The sequence below is a fragment of the Panthera uncia genome, chromosome D4 (assembly GCF_023721935.1).
Source record: "Panthera uncia isolate 11264 chromosome D4, Puncia_PCG_1.0, whole genome shotgun sequence".
Lineage (NCBI taxonomy): Eukaryota > Metazoa > Chordata > Mammalia > Carnivora > Felidae > Panthera > Panthera uncia.
This window is the reverse complement of record NC_064807.1, coordinates 28352865-28370548: the sequence shown is the minus strand read 5'-3', so window position 1 is coordinate 28370548 and position 17684 is coordinate 28352865. Positions and strand designations below refer to the sequence as shown.

Below are 17684 nucleotides of genomic sequence, written 5' to 3'. Positions count from 1 at the left end.
TGGGAGATACAGTCTGCATCCCATAAATTTCAGTGCTTGATAAATGCCCTTGTTGCCAGGATTGTCTTTTCCATACCCCTAGTAGCCAGTGATAGTCTCTGAGCCCTCTCTTCTAAAGTAATGAGAGAATGGTAAAAATTTTAAGATAATGAGGGAAAAGTTGGACTTAACCGGTTCTTCCAGAGAGGATTGCTGAAGGGCAAGATCAACACCTCCCTGCTTCATTCAGAGTTCTAGATTTATTGAGTACATGTAACTATTTTTCCATTTCTCAGATACACATCAGGCTCTTAATACTCTATGCAAAATATTCTGCTAGATTCTGTGCAAAATATACATGAAAAACAGTCCACATTACAGACATACAACAACTCTTCCCTTCTCCAATCCCACCCAATAAGTTCATAAATTCCAAAACTTTATGGTATTTACAACTCAAGCCAAATATGTCTTTTCATTAAAATTAGATAATGGACTCAAAAACACAATTATTTTTAAATCTAAAACCACCTTGGTGGTTAGAGAAAGACAGTAAAGCATAGTGGAAGATACCTGTGGTTGAAGAGACCTCAGTCATTTAGGAAAGTGGTAAAGAACAAGAAGTGAATTTTGCAAAAGGTAATTATTTGAGGAGAAAAGACAAACTGCACACAAGAAATCATTAGTGTAGTTTGACAAAAAATTTATCTCTGAGAATTTTATTGTTGATTATCAAGAAAATATAGCTAAACTGAAACAAAAAAGACAAAACAGAAAATCTAAAACATAGTTCTATCATGTCTATTAAAGTATTCAGATTGTTACTAGAGATTGATAATCATCTAGTTCTCGGGACTGCTACTGAAGAAGTAGTGTGGAGCAGTGTTTCTCAAATTACAGTAGGCATAAGAATCACCTGATGTTAAGATGTTAAGGAACAGATTTCTTGGCCCCATTCATAGGGGTGCTGTTGCTGGTGATTCTGAGGACCATATTTTGAGTAGCTCTAATGTAGAGAACTTGGCCAGATCCTAAAGATTAAAGTGCAAGAGAGTAAGATGAAAATGTAATATAAGAGACAAAATCAAGTGGTGAACTAAATTCATGCATGGCCTAGCATTCACTTTATCCTCCCAACTCTTAGCAATGATGGAGAAATTTTAACAAATATATAAATACTAATAAATACTAATAAATAAATACTAAATAAATATTAATAAATAAGGCATTTGATGACCCACAAGTTACAAGAAAGACTTCAAGTGGCAGGTTATGGGATATTTTTGAAGGAAAATATCACAGCCCAAAAAGCTTGCAAGAGAAAACTACTGCAAAAGGTAAAAGTAACATTGGAGTGGATTCATGGAGCAGGAGGTACCTGGCAGCCAACAAGACAGCCTGTTGCACTGCCTCAATTTACAGAAGCCAGCTAAGGGCTAGGCCCTCATGCAGTCCTTATCTGCTGTCTTCCAACAAGAGACAACAGAAGTGTCCTGTTTCCATCAGGAAGGAGGGAGAAGATTTGGAGGAGGAATGAGCATCAAATGGCTATTAATTCCCAGCCATTCTGGGGGTGCTGCAATGCCCAGAGTACAATTTATTGGCAACCCCACCCAGGAATACATCCTGACCCTCTCCACAAGTACCAGAGGAGGCTGTGGTAAAAAGCAGTCATGGAGAGGCTAGTGGGAAATCCCAAATTCCAGAGAGGGGAAACAAAAATCCCTAGATATTCATGGAAAACCAACACCATAAGGAAAGATGAACTAAATGCCACAAAACGGAAGATACATTACCTAAGACAAGCAAATGGTTAAAAAAGGGGGGGGATGATAATTAATGTCTTAAAAATAAGAGAAACTATCAAATCCTTGAAATAGAAATAAATTGGTTATGTTTTTAAAAGAGGGGACTCATAGACGAAAAAAAAAAAGTAGAAGACTGAATAGGAAATACAGCTGAATAGCAAGTAATGACTTCAAAGATTGAGCCAAATAGTTCTCCTAGGATAAAATACAAAAGGGCAGAGTAGTAGAAAGTAAGAAGGTGAGGGGTTGTTTTTGTTTTTCTTTTTCTTAATAGAAGAGATCAGAAGGGGATGTCAGGGAAGATGATGGAGGAGGAAGTACCAGGAATCCATCCTTTACTTAGACAAAAATTTTACTGACAGACTGTGTCTGATGTAACTGTTCTGGAACTCTGAAGTCTGTTTGAAGGCTTACAGCTTTTGGGGGAAGTCTTGGCCAGTAAATTGTTCATTTCAGCTATTACCATGGTAGAGACTACCCATAACCAATCCCCTAGACCCGTGGTGGACAGTTGTACCTGCATTTCTAGACAGGCTTGCAGTAGCCAGGGTGGACAGTGCTTGAGTTTTGATCTCGTATCAAAAGATAATACACACATATGAAGCAGCCATTATAATACTCCTGCCTTGTGGGGCAACTGGGTGGCTCAGTCAGTTAAGTGTCTGATTCTTGATTTCGTCTCAGGTCATGATCTCATGGTTTGTGAGTTTGAGCCATGTTGGGCTCCATGTTGACAGTGTGGAGACTGCTTGGGATTTTCTGTCTCTCCCTCTCTCCCTGCCCCTTCTGAACTCACTCTCGCATGCTCTCGCTCAAAAAAAATAAACTTAAAAAAATTTTTTTTAATGTTCTTGTAAATTAATCATGAGAGATTTGTCATGAAAAACTTAATAAAAGGAGTGGAAGATAAATTTGAAAAGTTCTTTTAAATCTAGAGTAAAAAGACCAAGAGATGAAAAATAAGAAAGAAAAGACAGCAAAGTGTCCAGGAAATTCAATATCCAGAATCATTGGAGTTCTCATAGAAAACAGATTGAAAAATGGATAGGAAATTGTCAAAGAAACAATCTAATAGAACTTTTCTTATTTAAGATCCACTGAGTGCTGACCACAATGAATAAAAATAAATCCATACCAAAACATATCAGTGTAAAATTTCAGAGAGGATTTCCAAAAGCCTCCAGGGAGTGAAAACAGGACTTATATAAAGGATGAAAATTCATAATAGCATGGAGCTTCTCAGAAACAACACTGGAGGAAGCTAGAAGGCATTAGAACCACACCCTTACAATTTTGTTGGAAAATTACAAGATTTCTATACTCAGCCAAAGTGTTAATCAAGTGTGAGAGTAAAATAAAGATATTTCCAGACATGCAAGGTCTCAAGTACTTTATCACTCATGTACCTTTTTCCACATAAGAAGAATGAACCAAGAAAGAAAAAGATATGGGGTTCAGGAGAGAAGTGAAGGAAATCCCCATGACAGAGACCAAGGTGTTAACTGTACAGAGGGAATAAAAAGCAATCTGCCTGGATTGGAACAGGTCAGAGGGTTCTAGGAAAAATCTCTTTAATATGATGAAAATGGTAGTATGTCAGATGTATTTGAATGTATCGCAAGGAGATTATGCACTTGGGTTGGAGTTTGGGGAAAAGTAAACTGGTAGTCTCTTGGAATGCAGTTAATATACAAATACTCACACAGGGTCACTGATAGACATATGCATAGATACCACTGCAGCAGTGTTTTTAGTAATAAACTATAGCAGTAATAGTAACAGTAATTCTCAGCAGTAATACTGAAAAATTGGAAATAACCTAAATGCCTATAAATAGAGGCTTTGTTAAATTATAGAACACACATTTAAAAAAATTTTTTTAACGTTTATTTATTTTTGACAGAGAGACAGAAAGCGTGAACGGGGGAGGTGCAGAAAGAGAGGGAGACACAGAATTCGAACGAGGCAGGCTCTAGACTCTAAGCTGTCAGCACAGAGCCTGATGCGGGCTCGAACTCATGAATCATGAGATCATGACCTGAGCTAAGTTGGACATTTAACCTGAGCCATCCAGGCGCCCCTAGAACATACATTTTTTAATATGAGGCAGCAAGTAAAAAAAAAAGTGAGGGACAGCTTTATGTTCTCTGCTATGGTTCCATTTGTGTTTCAAAAAGCACATGCTAAATTTCTAGATTTATATATAAATATAGCTAGGAAAAGCTCTAATAGCGTACATCTCAAACTTTCATTTTATTGATCTCTAGTTGATTTATTCATGTAACATCTATTTCTTGAGCATATGGTATGTGTAAGGAATCATTTCCTGTATGCTAGAAGCGGAGCAGAGATCAAAATAGAAAAAAGTATCTGTCCTTATAAAGCTGATATCCTAACAGGAAGAAACAGATGATGAACAATAAATAAATAAATACATTATAGGTCAGGTGATGAAAAGTACTCTGAAGAAAAGTAAAACAGGGTAAGTGAGATCAGAGATACACAGTGGGGTGAGATGGCATTTTCTCTATTAAGCTCTGCTGTCCACTGGGGCTTCCTGGAGTTATGGACAAGTTCTGGAAATTTGCAGTGTTCAGTACCATCAGCCACTAGCCTCATGTACCGGTTGAACATTTGTTATGTGGCTGATGCAACTGAGAACAGGAATTTTGAATTTTCTTTCATTTAAATTAAATTGCCACATGTAGCTGATTGCTACCATATTGGTAAGTACATTTAAATGGGATGGTCAGGGATGCCGTCACATAAAGCAGCATTTGAGCTGAGATTGATATGGAATGAAGGAGCTAGCTAGCCATGAGTTCTGGGCAGAATGAACAACAGGACCCACCTGGAGTAGTTAGAGGCCTAGAGGACTGGAGTAGGATGAGCAAGGGAAAAAGTAGAAGGAGATGAAGCCAGAGAAACAGAAGGGGCCCTGTCATGGAAGGCCTCAGCAGCCACTATAAGACTTTCCTAGTTCTCTGAGGTGGGAAGCCATTGCAAAGCTTTGAGCAGACAAGTGAAGTGATCCGAATTTTTAAAGAGTTTCTGGAATTGTTTTAATGATAAACAGTGGGAGTGAAGACAGAAGCAGGGAGAACTTAGAAGGCTTCCACGGTAACCTAGGCTGGAGGTGATGGTGAATTAGGGGGTAGTGATGCGCATGTAGAGAAGTTGTCAGATGAATTGACGGTATTTACTGTTGGATTAGGTAAGGGGCATGAGAAAGGGGGGAATCAAGGATGGCCTTCAAAGCCTGAGGAAATGAGATTGTCAGGACTGGGGAAAGAATGTTTGGGGAAGGAATTCAAGAGTTCTGTTTTGGGCATGGTAAATTGGAGGTGCCTCTAGATAGTTATGCCAAAGTCTTGAGAATAAGTGGTGTTAAAATGGGACTAAAGGATTTCTTCTAGAGAATGGAGTAAGAGAAGAATTCATAGATGGTGTTAGGGTAGCCCCCTTTATGTGAGGGACAAAGCAAGTAACTTGTCAATCTTAGCATGAAGATTTTCTAAGATTTGGATAATTATTTGTTATTCATTCCATAGAATGGCTCCTGAAAAGATAAGGTTCCTGTCGCGAGTTTGTGTACCACTTGTAACTCTGCCAGATATCCAACCACTGGTGGAGGCTCTGCTCACCTACCATGGACATGAACCTCAGGAGGTGCTCTGGCCTGAATTCTTTGATGCTGTGAATGAGGCCTTCTTGCTGTAAGTGATACCATTTACTCTCTCATCCAGCATTGTTTTTCCTTTTCTTAGAATACTTCAGCATATTGGAAATGCGGTTTTCAAACTTTGGTTCCAGTACCACTCTATGATCATAGAGATTATTGAGGATCCCAGTGAGTTCTTTTTTTAAAAAATGTGCATTGTATTTATCAATATTTTATCATATTTGAAAATAAAACAGATATTCTAAAAGTATTTATTCATTTTCAAATAATAAATTGATTACATGTTCACATAAATAGCATGTTTTTATTAAAAAGTGATCTTTTCCAAGAAAATATGTATACCAGAAGCAGCATTATTTTACATTTTTGCAAATCTCTTTATTGTCTGATGGAAGACAGCTGGGCTCTCATACATGTTTCTGTGTGCAGCCTGGTACAGCCTGGTATGTTGTTTCCATTGAAGTGTAGAAAATTCAGCCTCATAGAGATATATTGGAACAGACAGGAATACTGCAGTAGCCATCTCAGATAATTGTGGATTTTCAAAATGTTTTGAAAATGGTAGTGTTGTAAGGTTAGTTGCTATGCTGAATCTGAGATTATAACAATGAGCTTTTCATACTGTTACATTAAAACCCATTGGATGTCTGTGGTATACTTTTAAAAGCTCTTTTGCCCAAGCAGGATCTTGTAGCCTTATGCATGGTTCGTTTGGAAAATACTGGTTTATTAAGTTATGTAGACCTTTTCAACCTTGACATATTTCATTTTATAGTATCAAAACTTACATTCATTCTTGTCAGCACCAAGCCCATCAGAAATGTGTTCAGGTGTTGGGGAGCTGTCAAGCTCCCACTGACAGGAGTGAATTTTCCAGGATTCAAAGTCTGCTTAAACACTCACATTTATCATTGGCTACAAAATACAGTCATTTGTTTTCCTTGAAGTACAAGGGTCATTTCACTAATTTTTGAGAAAATGTGTGCCAAATACTCAACTCTGAGCAGCCACTGTTTGCCATTCTTCCATGTAAATTTCCATGACAAAAAGGTGGTAGTTGATCTTGCAGCTCTTACACTTGCAAGTGCTTTTCCTGGGGACAACCATCCAGATTTGTCATGCAGCAGAAGGGCATTATGCATGCTTTCCTTTTCCCCACACACAATGTTTTTTTTAATCAAAAGTATTCGCCAGTGTAAGATTCAGTGAAATTAATATTTGACGCTGCTTCATCAAACACAGTTTTGTGTGAAACTGGCAGTGTTACTACTGTACACAGAGTGAAGAACACAGTGACCGTTTCCCTGCTTGACTCGTGCTGGGCACGGTGGTTTTGCTCACTAGTGCTGCTGCACTTCGAGTGCAAATGTCAACACGGCTGTCCCAGGAAAAGCCACGAGCTTCGGAATAGTTATTCAACACTTTGATATTTCTCTACCACATGTGCGTACTGCCCGGTTCTCTTAACAGAACTCCTGTTGATACCTGTTGTTGATACCAGATGAATACTAGCAACACAGCAAGGTCTTCCATCTCTAGAGATTCAGTTTTAAGGCAGCAGTGTAATCCTCTTGATGAAATATTAACGTGTTACATCTATGTTTGAATTATTTAATTCCTCTTTTTTAGACTCTGAATGATTGGTCTCAAATTGGTGCCACAGTTAACTAGTACTACAACAGTAATTTGGAAGCATTCTATTGAGTATGGCACAATGAGGTAAATTATTAACCTCTCTGAAGCCAGGGGAAGAATCACTTTCCTCATATTTGCTTTCATTTATAGTTTAGTCCAGTTGCTTTGGAGTAGTTGTCTCCCTGTCATGAGTCAAAAGAAATACCTGATGTAGTGGTTTCATCTTTTCACAAACAGCTGGAGATGAGAAAGCAAACATTTTAATTCTCCTTCATAAAGTCAATGATCCATTCTTAAGTGTAACAAAATATATTATAGGGGTGCCTGGATGGCTCAGTCGGTTAAGCATCTGACTTCAACTCAGGTCATGGTCTCACAGTTTTCTGAGTTCAAGCCCCGCATCGGGTTCTGTGCTGACAGCTTAGAGCCTGGGGCCTGCCTCAGATTCTGTGTCTCCCTCTCCCCCACTCATGCTCTGTCTCTCTCTCTCTCTCTCTCTCTCTCTCAAGAATAAATAAATGTTTAAAAATAAAAAGAAAATATATTATGAATGAATTTTATTTTTGAATAAGATAACAAATTATGAGAAAATCTAAAAATGTCATATTTATATATTTCTGAAGAATATCTAAGTATATGTACACCTAAAATAATTTAGATAAAATTTAGAAGAGTTTTCCAAAAATGTTTAAGTATTATTGCAAAACTAGACAATAAAGTGTACTTGCTTCCTGTTATGTTTCCATGTAGGTACAAGAGGAAATATCAGTTTGTTTAGTTATTTATCTACTTAATTATTTACTTACTTACATCCCCTCCACCCCCCCCCCCGCTTTATTGAAATATAATTGACATATAACATTGTGTAAACTTAAGATGTACAAGTTAATTTGATACACTTTTTATGTTATAAAATCATTACCACCATAGCTGAGCTAACACGTTCATCATGTCACACAATCACCATTTCTTTTTGGTGGCAAGAACATTTAAGATCTACTCTCTTAGCAACTTTAAATATTGTTTCAACTAAAATTATATCAACTATAATCACTATAATGTACATTAGATCCCCAGAATTTATTCATCTTCTAACTGGAAGTTTATACTCTTTGACCAACATGTCCCCATTTCACCACACCCTAGTTCCTGGCAACCGTCTTTCTAGTCACTGTTTCTGTGAGTTCAGCTCTTTTAGATTCTGCATAAAGTGATATCATACAGTATTTGTGCTTCTCTGTCTTATTTCACTTAATGCCTTCAGGTCCATCCGTGTCACAAATTGCAGGATTTCTGTCTTTCTCATGGCCGAATAATATTCCACTACATAAATATACCACATCTTCTTTATTAATTCATCGACTGATAGACACTTAGGTTGTTTCCATATCTTGACTAATGTGAATGCTGCAGTACACATGGGAGTACAGATATCTTTTTGAGATACATTTTCATTTCCTTTGGATATATTCCCACTAATGGGATTGCTGGATCATAGAGTCATTTTAATTTTAATTTTTGAGGTATATCTGTTCTGATGAGTTGTAGAAATTCTTTATATATTTTGAATATTAGCCCCTTCTCAGATATATCATTTGCAAGTATCTTCTATTCAGCAGGTTGTGTTTTCATTTTGCTGTGCAAAAGCTTTTTATTTTGGTATAGTCTCAATAGCTTATTTTTGCTTTTGTTTCCCTTGCCCAATGGAACATACCCATGAAAATGTGCCTAAGGCTAATGTCCAAGAGATGACTGCCTATGTTTTCTTTTAGGAGTTTTGTGGGTTTTGGTCTCACAGTTAGATCTTTAATTCATTTTGAGTTTATTTTTGTGTATGGTATAAGAAAGTGATCCAGTTTCATTCTTTTGCATGCAGCTGTTCAGTTTTCCCAGCACCATTTATTGAAGGGACTGTCTTTTCTTATTGTATATTCTTGTCTCCTTTGTCAGATTAAAGGACCATATAAGCCTAGGTTTATTTCTGGTCTCTCTATTCTATTCCATTGATCTATGTCTCTGTTTATGTGCCAGTACCGTAGTGTTTTGATTACTACAGCTTTATAGTATATCTTGAAATCTGGGATTGTGATACCTGTAGCTTTGGTGTTCTTTCTCATGATTGCTTTGGCTATTCAGGTTCTTTTGTGGTTCCATACAAATTTTAGTATTATTTTTCGTGTTCTTTCCCAACTTCATTTATTGATGAGACTGTCCTTTCTCCATTTTATATTTTTGGCTCCTTTGTCATAAAATGCATATATGCATAGATATATTTTTCAGTTCTCTGTTCTATCACATTAATCTGTATGCCTGTTTTTATGCTAATACCATACTGTTTTAATCACTATAGCTTTGTAAAATAGTTTGAAATCAGGGAGCATGATGTCTCCAGCTTTGCTCTTTCTCGAGATTGCTATGGCTATTTGGGGACTTTCAGAGATACATATAAATTTTAGGATTGTTTGTTCTGTTTCTATAGACTACCATTGGAATTTTGATAGTTGATGCATTGAATTTGTAGATTGCTTTGGGTATATGGACATTTTAACAGTATTAATTCTTGTTAGGTTTTTATAGATATTCTTTATCAGTTTGTGAAAATTGTCCTCTGTTCCTAGTTTACTGAGTTTTTGTATTGAATGGGTTTGGATTTTAGCAAATACTTTTTCTGCATCTATTGATATGATCACATGATTTGTCTTTTTTAGCCTGTTGATGTGATTGATTACATTAATTCATTCTCAAAAGTTAAAACAGCCATGCATACCTGTGACAAATTCCACTTGGTTGTGATGCAGAATTCTTTTTGCACTGTTAGATTAAGTTTGCTAATATTTAGTTGAGGATTTTTGTTTCTATGTTAAGGAGAGATATTGGTCTCTAAGTTTATCAAATTTATCCCCATAGAGTTGCTCATAGAGTTCCTTTATTATTCTCTTAATGCCCATAGTGATGTAGTGATGTCTTCTCTTTCATGTCTGACGTTAGCAATTTATGTTCTCTTTTTCCTTTTTTTTTTTTTTTTCAACTTAGCCTGGATGGAGACTTAAATTGATTGTATTGATCTATTCCAAAAACCAAGAAAATCATTGATTTTCTCTATTGCTTTCCTGTTTTCCGTGTTGTTATTATTTCTTCTGTTTACTTTGCCCTTCTTTATCTTAATTAAGAGCTTAATTTGCTCTTCTTTATCTATATAGCTCCCTGAGGTAGAAACTTAGGTTGTTGATCTTAGATATTGCTTATTTTCTGAATATGCATTTAGTGCTATAAATTTTCCTCTAACCACTACTTTTGTTGCATACCACAAATTTTGATGAATTGTGTTTTCATTTTCACTTAGTTCAAGATAATTTTAAATTTCTCTTGAGGTTTCTTACTTGAGCCATGGGTTACTTAGAAGTGTGTTGTTGAATCTCTACATAATTTGGGATTTTCAAGTTATGTTTCTGTTACTGATTTCTGGTTTATAATTCCTTTTTGGTCTTAGAGCAGATACCGTATGATTTCTATTAATTTAAATTTGGAAAGGGGTGTTTTATAGCCAGAATGTGGTGTATCTTGGTGAACGTTCCTTGTGAACTTAAGAAGGATGTCTGTTCTGCTCTGGTTGGATGAAGTAGACTACAAATGGCAATATATATAGTTGATTGATGGTTTTTTTGAGTTCAACTATGTCCTTACAGATTTTCTGTCAACTGGATCAGTCCATTTCTGATAGAATGATGTTGACATATCTTCAGCTATGATAGTAGATTCATCTCCTTGCAATTCTGTTATTTTTTACTCATATAATTTTATACTCCATTATTAGGCACATACCAGTTAAAGATTGTTATATCTTCTTGGAGAATTTATGCCTTTATCAATATGTAATGAACTTCTATATTCCTGATAACTTTGCTTGCTTTGAAGCCAGCTCTAAAATTAGTATATCTATTCCTGCTTTCTTTTGATTAGTGTTAGTTATATTTTTCTCCATCCATTAGTTTTAATCTGTATGTTTCTTTATATTTAAAGCTGGTTTCTTGTAGACAACGTATATATAGTTGAGTCTTGTTTTTTGATCCACTCTGTCAGTCTGTATCTTTAAATTGGTGCAGTTAGACCACTGAGGTTCAACGTGATTATTGACATAGTTGGATTAATATCAATTATATTCCTTACTGCTTTATATTTGTTGCTCTTGTTATTTGTTGCTCTTTTTGTCTTCCACTCTTTTACTGCCTTTTGTGTTTGAAATATACATTTATAGCTAATCTAAATCCACTTTCACATAACACTACACCACTTCACAGATAGTGTGAGTACTATTCAATAATAAAATAATCCTAATTCCCCCTTTTTGTCTCTTGTATCATTATCATACATTTCACTTATACATAGCATACATAAGTGCACACACACACACACACATAATTGAGTACCTTGTTCCTATTTAATATTATTTGAACAATTTGTTTTCTGTTACATCAGCTAAGAATAGGAAAAATAGGGTTACCCATGTGGCTCAGTTAAGCGTCTGACCCTGGATTGCGGCTCAGGTCATGATCACACGGTTGTGAGATCAAGCCCTGCATCATGCTCTATGCTGGGTGTGAAGTGTGCTTGGGATTCTCTCTCTCCCTCTTTCTCTGTCCCTACCCTGCTCACAATCTCTCTAACTAGATAGATAGATAGATAAAATAAATAAATAAATAAATAAATAAATAAATAAATAAAATATTGAAAATAGGAAAATAAGTTTTTATTTTGCCTTCATTATTTTTTCTTTGATGCTCTTTATGTAGATCTGAATATCTGATCTATATTATTTTTCTTCTCTCTTTTTTATGTCTTTATTTAATTAATTAAATTTTTTAAAATTTACATCCAAGTTAGTTAGCATATGGTGCAACAATGATTTCAGGAGTAGATTCCTTAATGCCCCTTACCCATTTAGCCCATCCCCCCTCTCACAACCCCTCCAATAACCCTCTGTTTTTTCTCCATATTTAAGAGTCTCTTATGTTTTGACCCCCTCCCTGTTTTTATATTATTTTTGCTTCCCTTCCCTATGTTCATCTGTTTTGTATCTTACAGTCCTCATATGAGTGTAATCATATGGTATTTGTCTTTCTCTGACTAATTTCGCTTAGCATAATACCTTCTAGTTCCATCCACGTAGTTGCAAATGGCAAGATTTCATTCTCTTTGATTTCTGGGTAATACTCCATTGTGTGTGTGTGTGTGTGTGTGTGTGTGTGTGTATGTGTATTTATACATATATATACACACTATATACACACCACATCTTCTTTATCCATTCATCCATGGATGGACATTTGGTCTCTCTCCACACTTTGGCTATTGTTGATAGTGCTGCTATAAACATTGGGATGCATGTGTCCCTTCGAAGCAGCATACCTGTATCCCTTGGATAAATACTTAGTAGTGCAATTGCTGGGTCTTAGGGTAGTTCTATTTTTAATTTTTTGAGGAACCTCCATAGTGTTTTCCAGAGTGGCTGCACCAGTTTGCATTCCCACCAGCAGTGCAAAAGAGATCCTCTTTCTCCACATCCTCATCAAGATCTCTTGTTGCCTGAGTTGTTAATGTTAGCCATTCTGACAGGTGTGAGGTGGTATCTCATTGTGGTTTTGATTTGTATTTCCCTGATGATACGTAACGTTGAGCATTTTTTCATGTATCTGTTGGCCATCTGGATGTCTTCTTTGGAGAAGAGTCTGTTCATGTCTTTTGCCTATTTCTTCACTGGATTATTTGTTTCACTGGATTACTATGTGTTGAGTTTGATAAGTCCTTTGTAGATTTTGGATACTAACCCTTTATCTGATACGTCGTTTGCAAATATCTTCTCCCATTCTGTCGGTTGCCTTTTAGGTTTGCTGATTGTTTCCTTCGCTGTGCGAAACTTTTTATTTTGATGAGGTCCCAGTAGTTCATTTTTGCTTTTGGTTCCCTTGCCTCCGGAGATGTGTTGAGTAAGAAGTTGCTGCGGGCAAGATCAAAGAGTTTTTTGCCTGTTTTTTCCTCGAGGATTTTGATGGCTTCCTGTCTTACATTGAGGTCTTTCATCCATTTTGAGTTTATTTTTGTGTATGGTTTAAGAAAGTGGTCCAGGTTCATTCTTCTTCATGTCTCTGTCCAGTTTTCCCAGTACCACTTGCTGAAGAGACTGTCTTTATTCCATTGGATAGTCTTTCTGCTTTGTCAAAAATTAGTTGGCCATATGTTTGTGGGTCCATTTCTGGATTTTTTATTCTGTTCCATTGATCTGATTATCTGTTTTTGTGTCATGTCATTCATTCACTCATTCATACAGAGGGAGAGGGTGGGAGCAGGGGAGGGGCGGAGAGGGACAGGGAGACAGAGAGAGAATGAATCCCAAGCAGGCTCTACACTGTCAGTACAGAGCCCGATGTGAGGTTTGAACTCACAAACCACAAGATCATGACCTGAGCCAAAATCAACAGTTGGTCACTCAACCAACTGAGCCACCCAGGTGCCCCTCTCCTTCACTTTTTTTTTTTTTTTAATTTTTTTTTTTTAACGTTTTTATTTATTTTTGAGACAGAGAGAGACAGAGCATGAACGGGGGAGGGTCAGAGAGAGGGAGACACAGAATCTGAAACAGGCTCCAGGCTCTGAGCTGTCAGCATGGAACCCGATGTGGGGCTCGAACTCACGGACCGCGAGATCATGACCTGAGCCGAAGTCGGCCACTTAACCGACTGAGCCACCCAGGCGCCCCTCTCCTTCACTTTTAAAGAATAATTTCACAGGGTACAGAATTTTAGATTGTGTTTTTTTTTTTTTTCTCACAACCCTTTAAATATTTCAGTCTACTCTTCTTGCTTGCATGGTTTCTGAGAAGTTGGATATAATCCTATCTGTTTTCTCTATAGTTAAGATATATTTTCCCTCTGGCTTCTTTCAGGACGTTTTATCTTTGATTTTTTTTTTCTTTTTTTTCTTTTTTTTTTTTGTAGTTTCAAAGTGATATGCTTAGGAGCAGTTTTTGGCATTTATCCCACTTGGTATTCTCTGGGCTTCCTGGAATGGTGATTTGGTATCTGACATTAATTTGGGAAATTTCTCCATCATTTTTCAAAATTTTTTTGTTTTTCTCTCTCCCTCTTTTCCTTCTAGTACATCAATTACACATATATTTTTTGTAGTTGTCCCACATTCCTTGAATATTCTGTTCTGTTTTTTTCAATCTTTGTTTCTTGTTTTTTCGGGTATTTTTGTTGTTGTTTTTGGTTTTTTGGGGGTTTTTTTTGTTTTTAAGGTTCCCATGGATATATCCTCTAGCTCAGACATTTTTTCCTCAGCCAGTCCACTATTTAGCCCACCAAAAGCATTCTTCATCTCTGTTAGTGTTTTCATTTCTGTTAGTGATTTCTAATACTACTTTTTTTTAAAGATTCCCTTCTCTCTGCTTACATTGCCCATCTGTTCTTACATGCTGTCTATACATTAGTGCTCTTAGCATATTAATCATAGTTGCTTTTAATTCCCAGTCTAATAATTCTAACATCTCTGCATGTCTGGTTATAATTATTGCCTTGTCTCTTAAACTGTGTTGTTGTTGTTGTTGTTTTCCTTTTGCTATGCCTTGTAATTGTTTTCTTGATAGCTAGATATGCTAGGTAATAGTAACTGCTGTGAATAGGCTTTTGTATTTTGGTGGTGAGATATGAGAGGAGGGGAAGTGTTCTATAGTCTTTTAATTAGGTCTCAGTCTTTTAGTGAGCTTATGCCTCTGGACTGTGAACTTCATGAGATTCCTCAGGTTTTTTTCTCCGCGTAACTTAGATGTCCAGAGCTGACTGGAATTGGTTATTTGCCTTCCCCTAGGTCTGTTAGGTTCTGATAATACCATACGAGGTTAGGCTCTGATTAACTAGTTTCCCTTGAAGGCAGGCCTTGTTAAGAACGGAGTGCTCTAGGGGTGCCCGGGTTGCTCAGTCAGTTGAGCGTCCGACTTCAGCTCAGGTCATGATCTCACAGTTCGTGGGTTCAAGCCCCACATTGGGCTCTGTGCTAACACTCAGAGCCTGGAACCTGCTTCAGATTATGTGTCTCCCTCTCTCTGCCCCTTCCCCACTCATTCTCTGTCTCTGTCTCTCAAAAATGAATAAACGTTAAAAGAAAACAATTTAAGAATGGAGTGCTCTATTGTATTCAAAACCTAAAGTAGAAGTGGAATTACTCCCACTGTTTACTGTGAGGACCTGGTTAAGCTCCTAAGTTTCATAATTTTGTGGGACCCTTCCATAACTGGATCCCACTGGAATTTTTAACTCTCGAGTTATCCACACTGGGCCTCCAACCACTCACTAATTACAACTCAGGTTTTCCTACCTGGGCACTGGTTCCCATGGCAGTTACCACTTGTGGATCTCTACTCCAGTAAGTCACAATTTCCTGTATTTGCTTATCTGTCTTTCCAGTCTTGGGGGCCAAGATTTGTCCTGTGTCCTGACCCTCTCTTAAGGATGCAAGAAGAGTTGTTGATTTTTCAGTCTGTTTTGCTTTGTACTTGTTGTTAAGACAGAGCGGTCACTTCCAAGGTCCTTTCATGCACAACAGGAGATTGGAAGTCTCCATATGCCGTATATGAAAATCTATATAACTACAATACCATTATTATATTTAAAAATTGATACTAATTCCATAGCACCATTATGTATTTATTTTAAAAATTTTTTTAACATTTATTCATTTTTTGAGAGAGGGAGGGAGGGAGACAGAAAGAGAGAGAGAGAGAGAATGTGAGTGGGGGAGGGACAGAGAGAGAGGGAGACACAGAATCTGAAGCAGGCTCCAGGCTCTGAGCTGTCAGCACAGAGTCCAACTCAGGGCTCCAACTCACAAACCATGAGATCATGACCTGAATTAAGTCGGGTGCTTAACCGGCTGAGCCAACCAGGCGCCCCTAGCACCATCATGTATTTAGTCAGACAGTAAACTCTCTTGATTGTCCCCCATTTTTTTTTACAGTTGATTCTTTTGGAATCAGAGGTCAAAGCTGAATTTGGCTGATAGGTTCAAAAATCTCTTTCAATCTGTAGGTTCCCAATTTCTCTTTGTTTTTGTTTTGTAAAGTATTTGTTGAAATAATATGGTTACTTTTCCCCACTGTCAGATTATAGAGCATTCTGCCATCTCCAGTGTAATAAAAGATGCAAACTACTCTCTCCCTTAATCATACATTCAATTTCTGTGTGCATTTGGGCCTATTTTGTTATTTTCTATTCTCTCCCTCTTTTTTTTTTTTTTTTTGGCCTGTAGTATATTCACACACCAGTACCACTTTGTTTTAATGGTGGAGCCTTTCTAATATACCTAATATAAAATAGGGCTAGTTCTCCATTTCTCTTACTTTTCAGGATTTTTCTGACAATTCTTGCTTGTTTTATCTTTTAAATAAACTTTGAAACCAGTGTGCCTAGCTTTAGGAAAGATAGCTAATGTTATTTGGGGGAGGCTTATGTTAAATATATAGGTTAACTGAGGGACGACTGACATCTTTCTGACATTAAGGCTTTCGTCTACCTATCCAAGAACACTTATGTCTTTTGGTTTGTTCAGATTTACTTTTTGATCTTAAAAGAGTGTTTTAAATATTTTCCACATATATAGGTGTTAGGCATTTTTTACTCCCAAGGTTTTATTGAGTTTTGGGGCTTGGGGGGATTTTTTTGCTCTATATAAGTGTATCTTCTTTCCAACTTTAAATTGATTTTTATTATATCATCATATTTGGAAAATAACACCTCAAAACCATCATCATTCTTTCAGTTAACCCAAAGGAAGTAGTTACCAGTGGAGTATATGCTGTTTTTCATGTATCACTCTTAAAAATTAATGTAAGAATATAAGTTTTAATTTCATTTTACATGAAATGTTATAGTACAGGAATTTGTTAAGGTAATATCTTAGAAAAAGAGATAGAAGGTTAAATTATTTGATGTTGAAAAATAAGTCAAAACATAATTCTCATGGTTAAAATATGCAGTCTTTTTTTCTATCTACTCTAAACCTCTGTCAAAATGTACCCAAAAAGTGAGTTTCCTTAAGGAGTCTGATCAGTTATCTTTGTTATTTATGTAAAAGACTGAGTAATAATCAGTTTAAAAGCTTGTATAATGTGATAAATGTGCTCCACATGTGTGTGCCCTTCATACCATTTCATACTTCAGTCTCCAATGGCTTACCCCACCAGCTTTCATTTTCCAAAGCAGTTTTTCAAAGTATTTATTTTTAAGTAAAATGCTCTCTGTCTTTCACCATGGCAGCTCTATTTCTGATTTATTTAGTAATACATTTCATCAAATTATAGGGTCTTAGCAACCTATACTTTCAGCCTTTTTCAGCAAGAATTTAATTAAAGGGAAATGGGAGGAGAATGCCCCTAGGTTTCCCTGTGAAATCTCTCAAAGCTGTTTCAGAAATTACTGGAGAGGAAGAGACGTGCTCAGAAAATAGCTACTTTTGCTCCACCCACAGTGCTCAGATGGAAAGCTGAGGGCAGTGGCTTCATGAGTGGGCCTGAACTCCTTTGCTGTTTA

General features: G+C 36.7%; 1 protein-coding gene across 3 annotated transcripts in view; it reads left to right on the top strand.

The window, feature by feature from the left end:
* Positions 1-17684, top strand: part of FANCC (FA complementation group C) — a 262669-nt gene that overhangs the window by 191660 nt on the left and 53325 nt on the right. For all 3 annotated transcript variants that reach the window (XM_049634284.1, XM_049634276.1, XM_049634290.1), the window contains one exon: positions 5339-5503. In XM_049634284.1, the coding sequence (XP_049490241.1) occupies positions 5339-5503 (165 nt within the window). The remainder of the gene's footprint in view (positions 1-5338; positions 5504-17684) is intronic.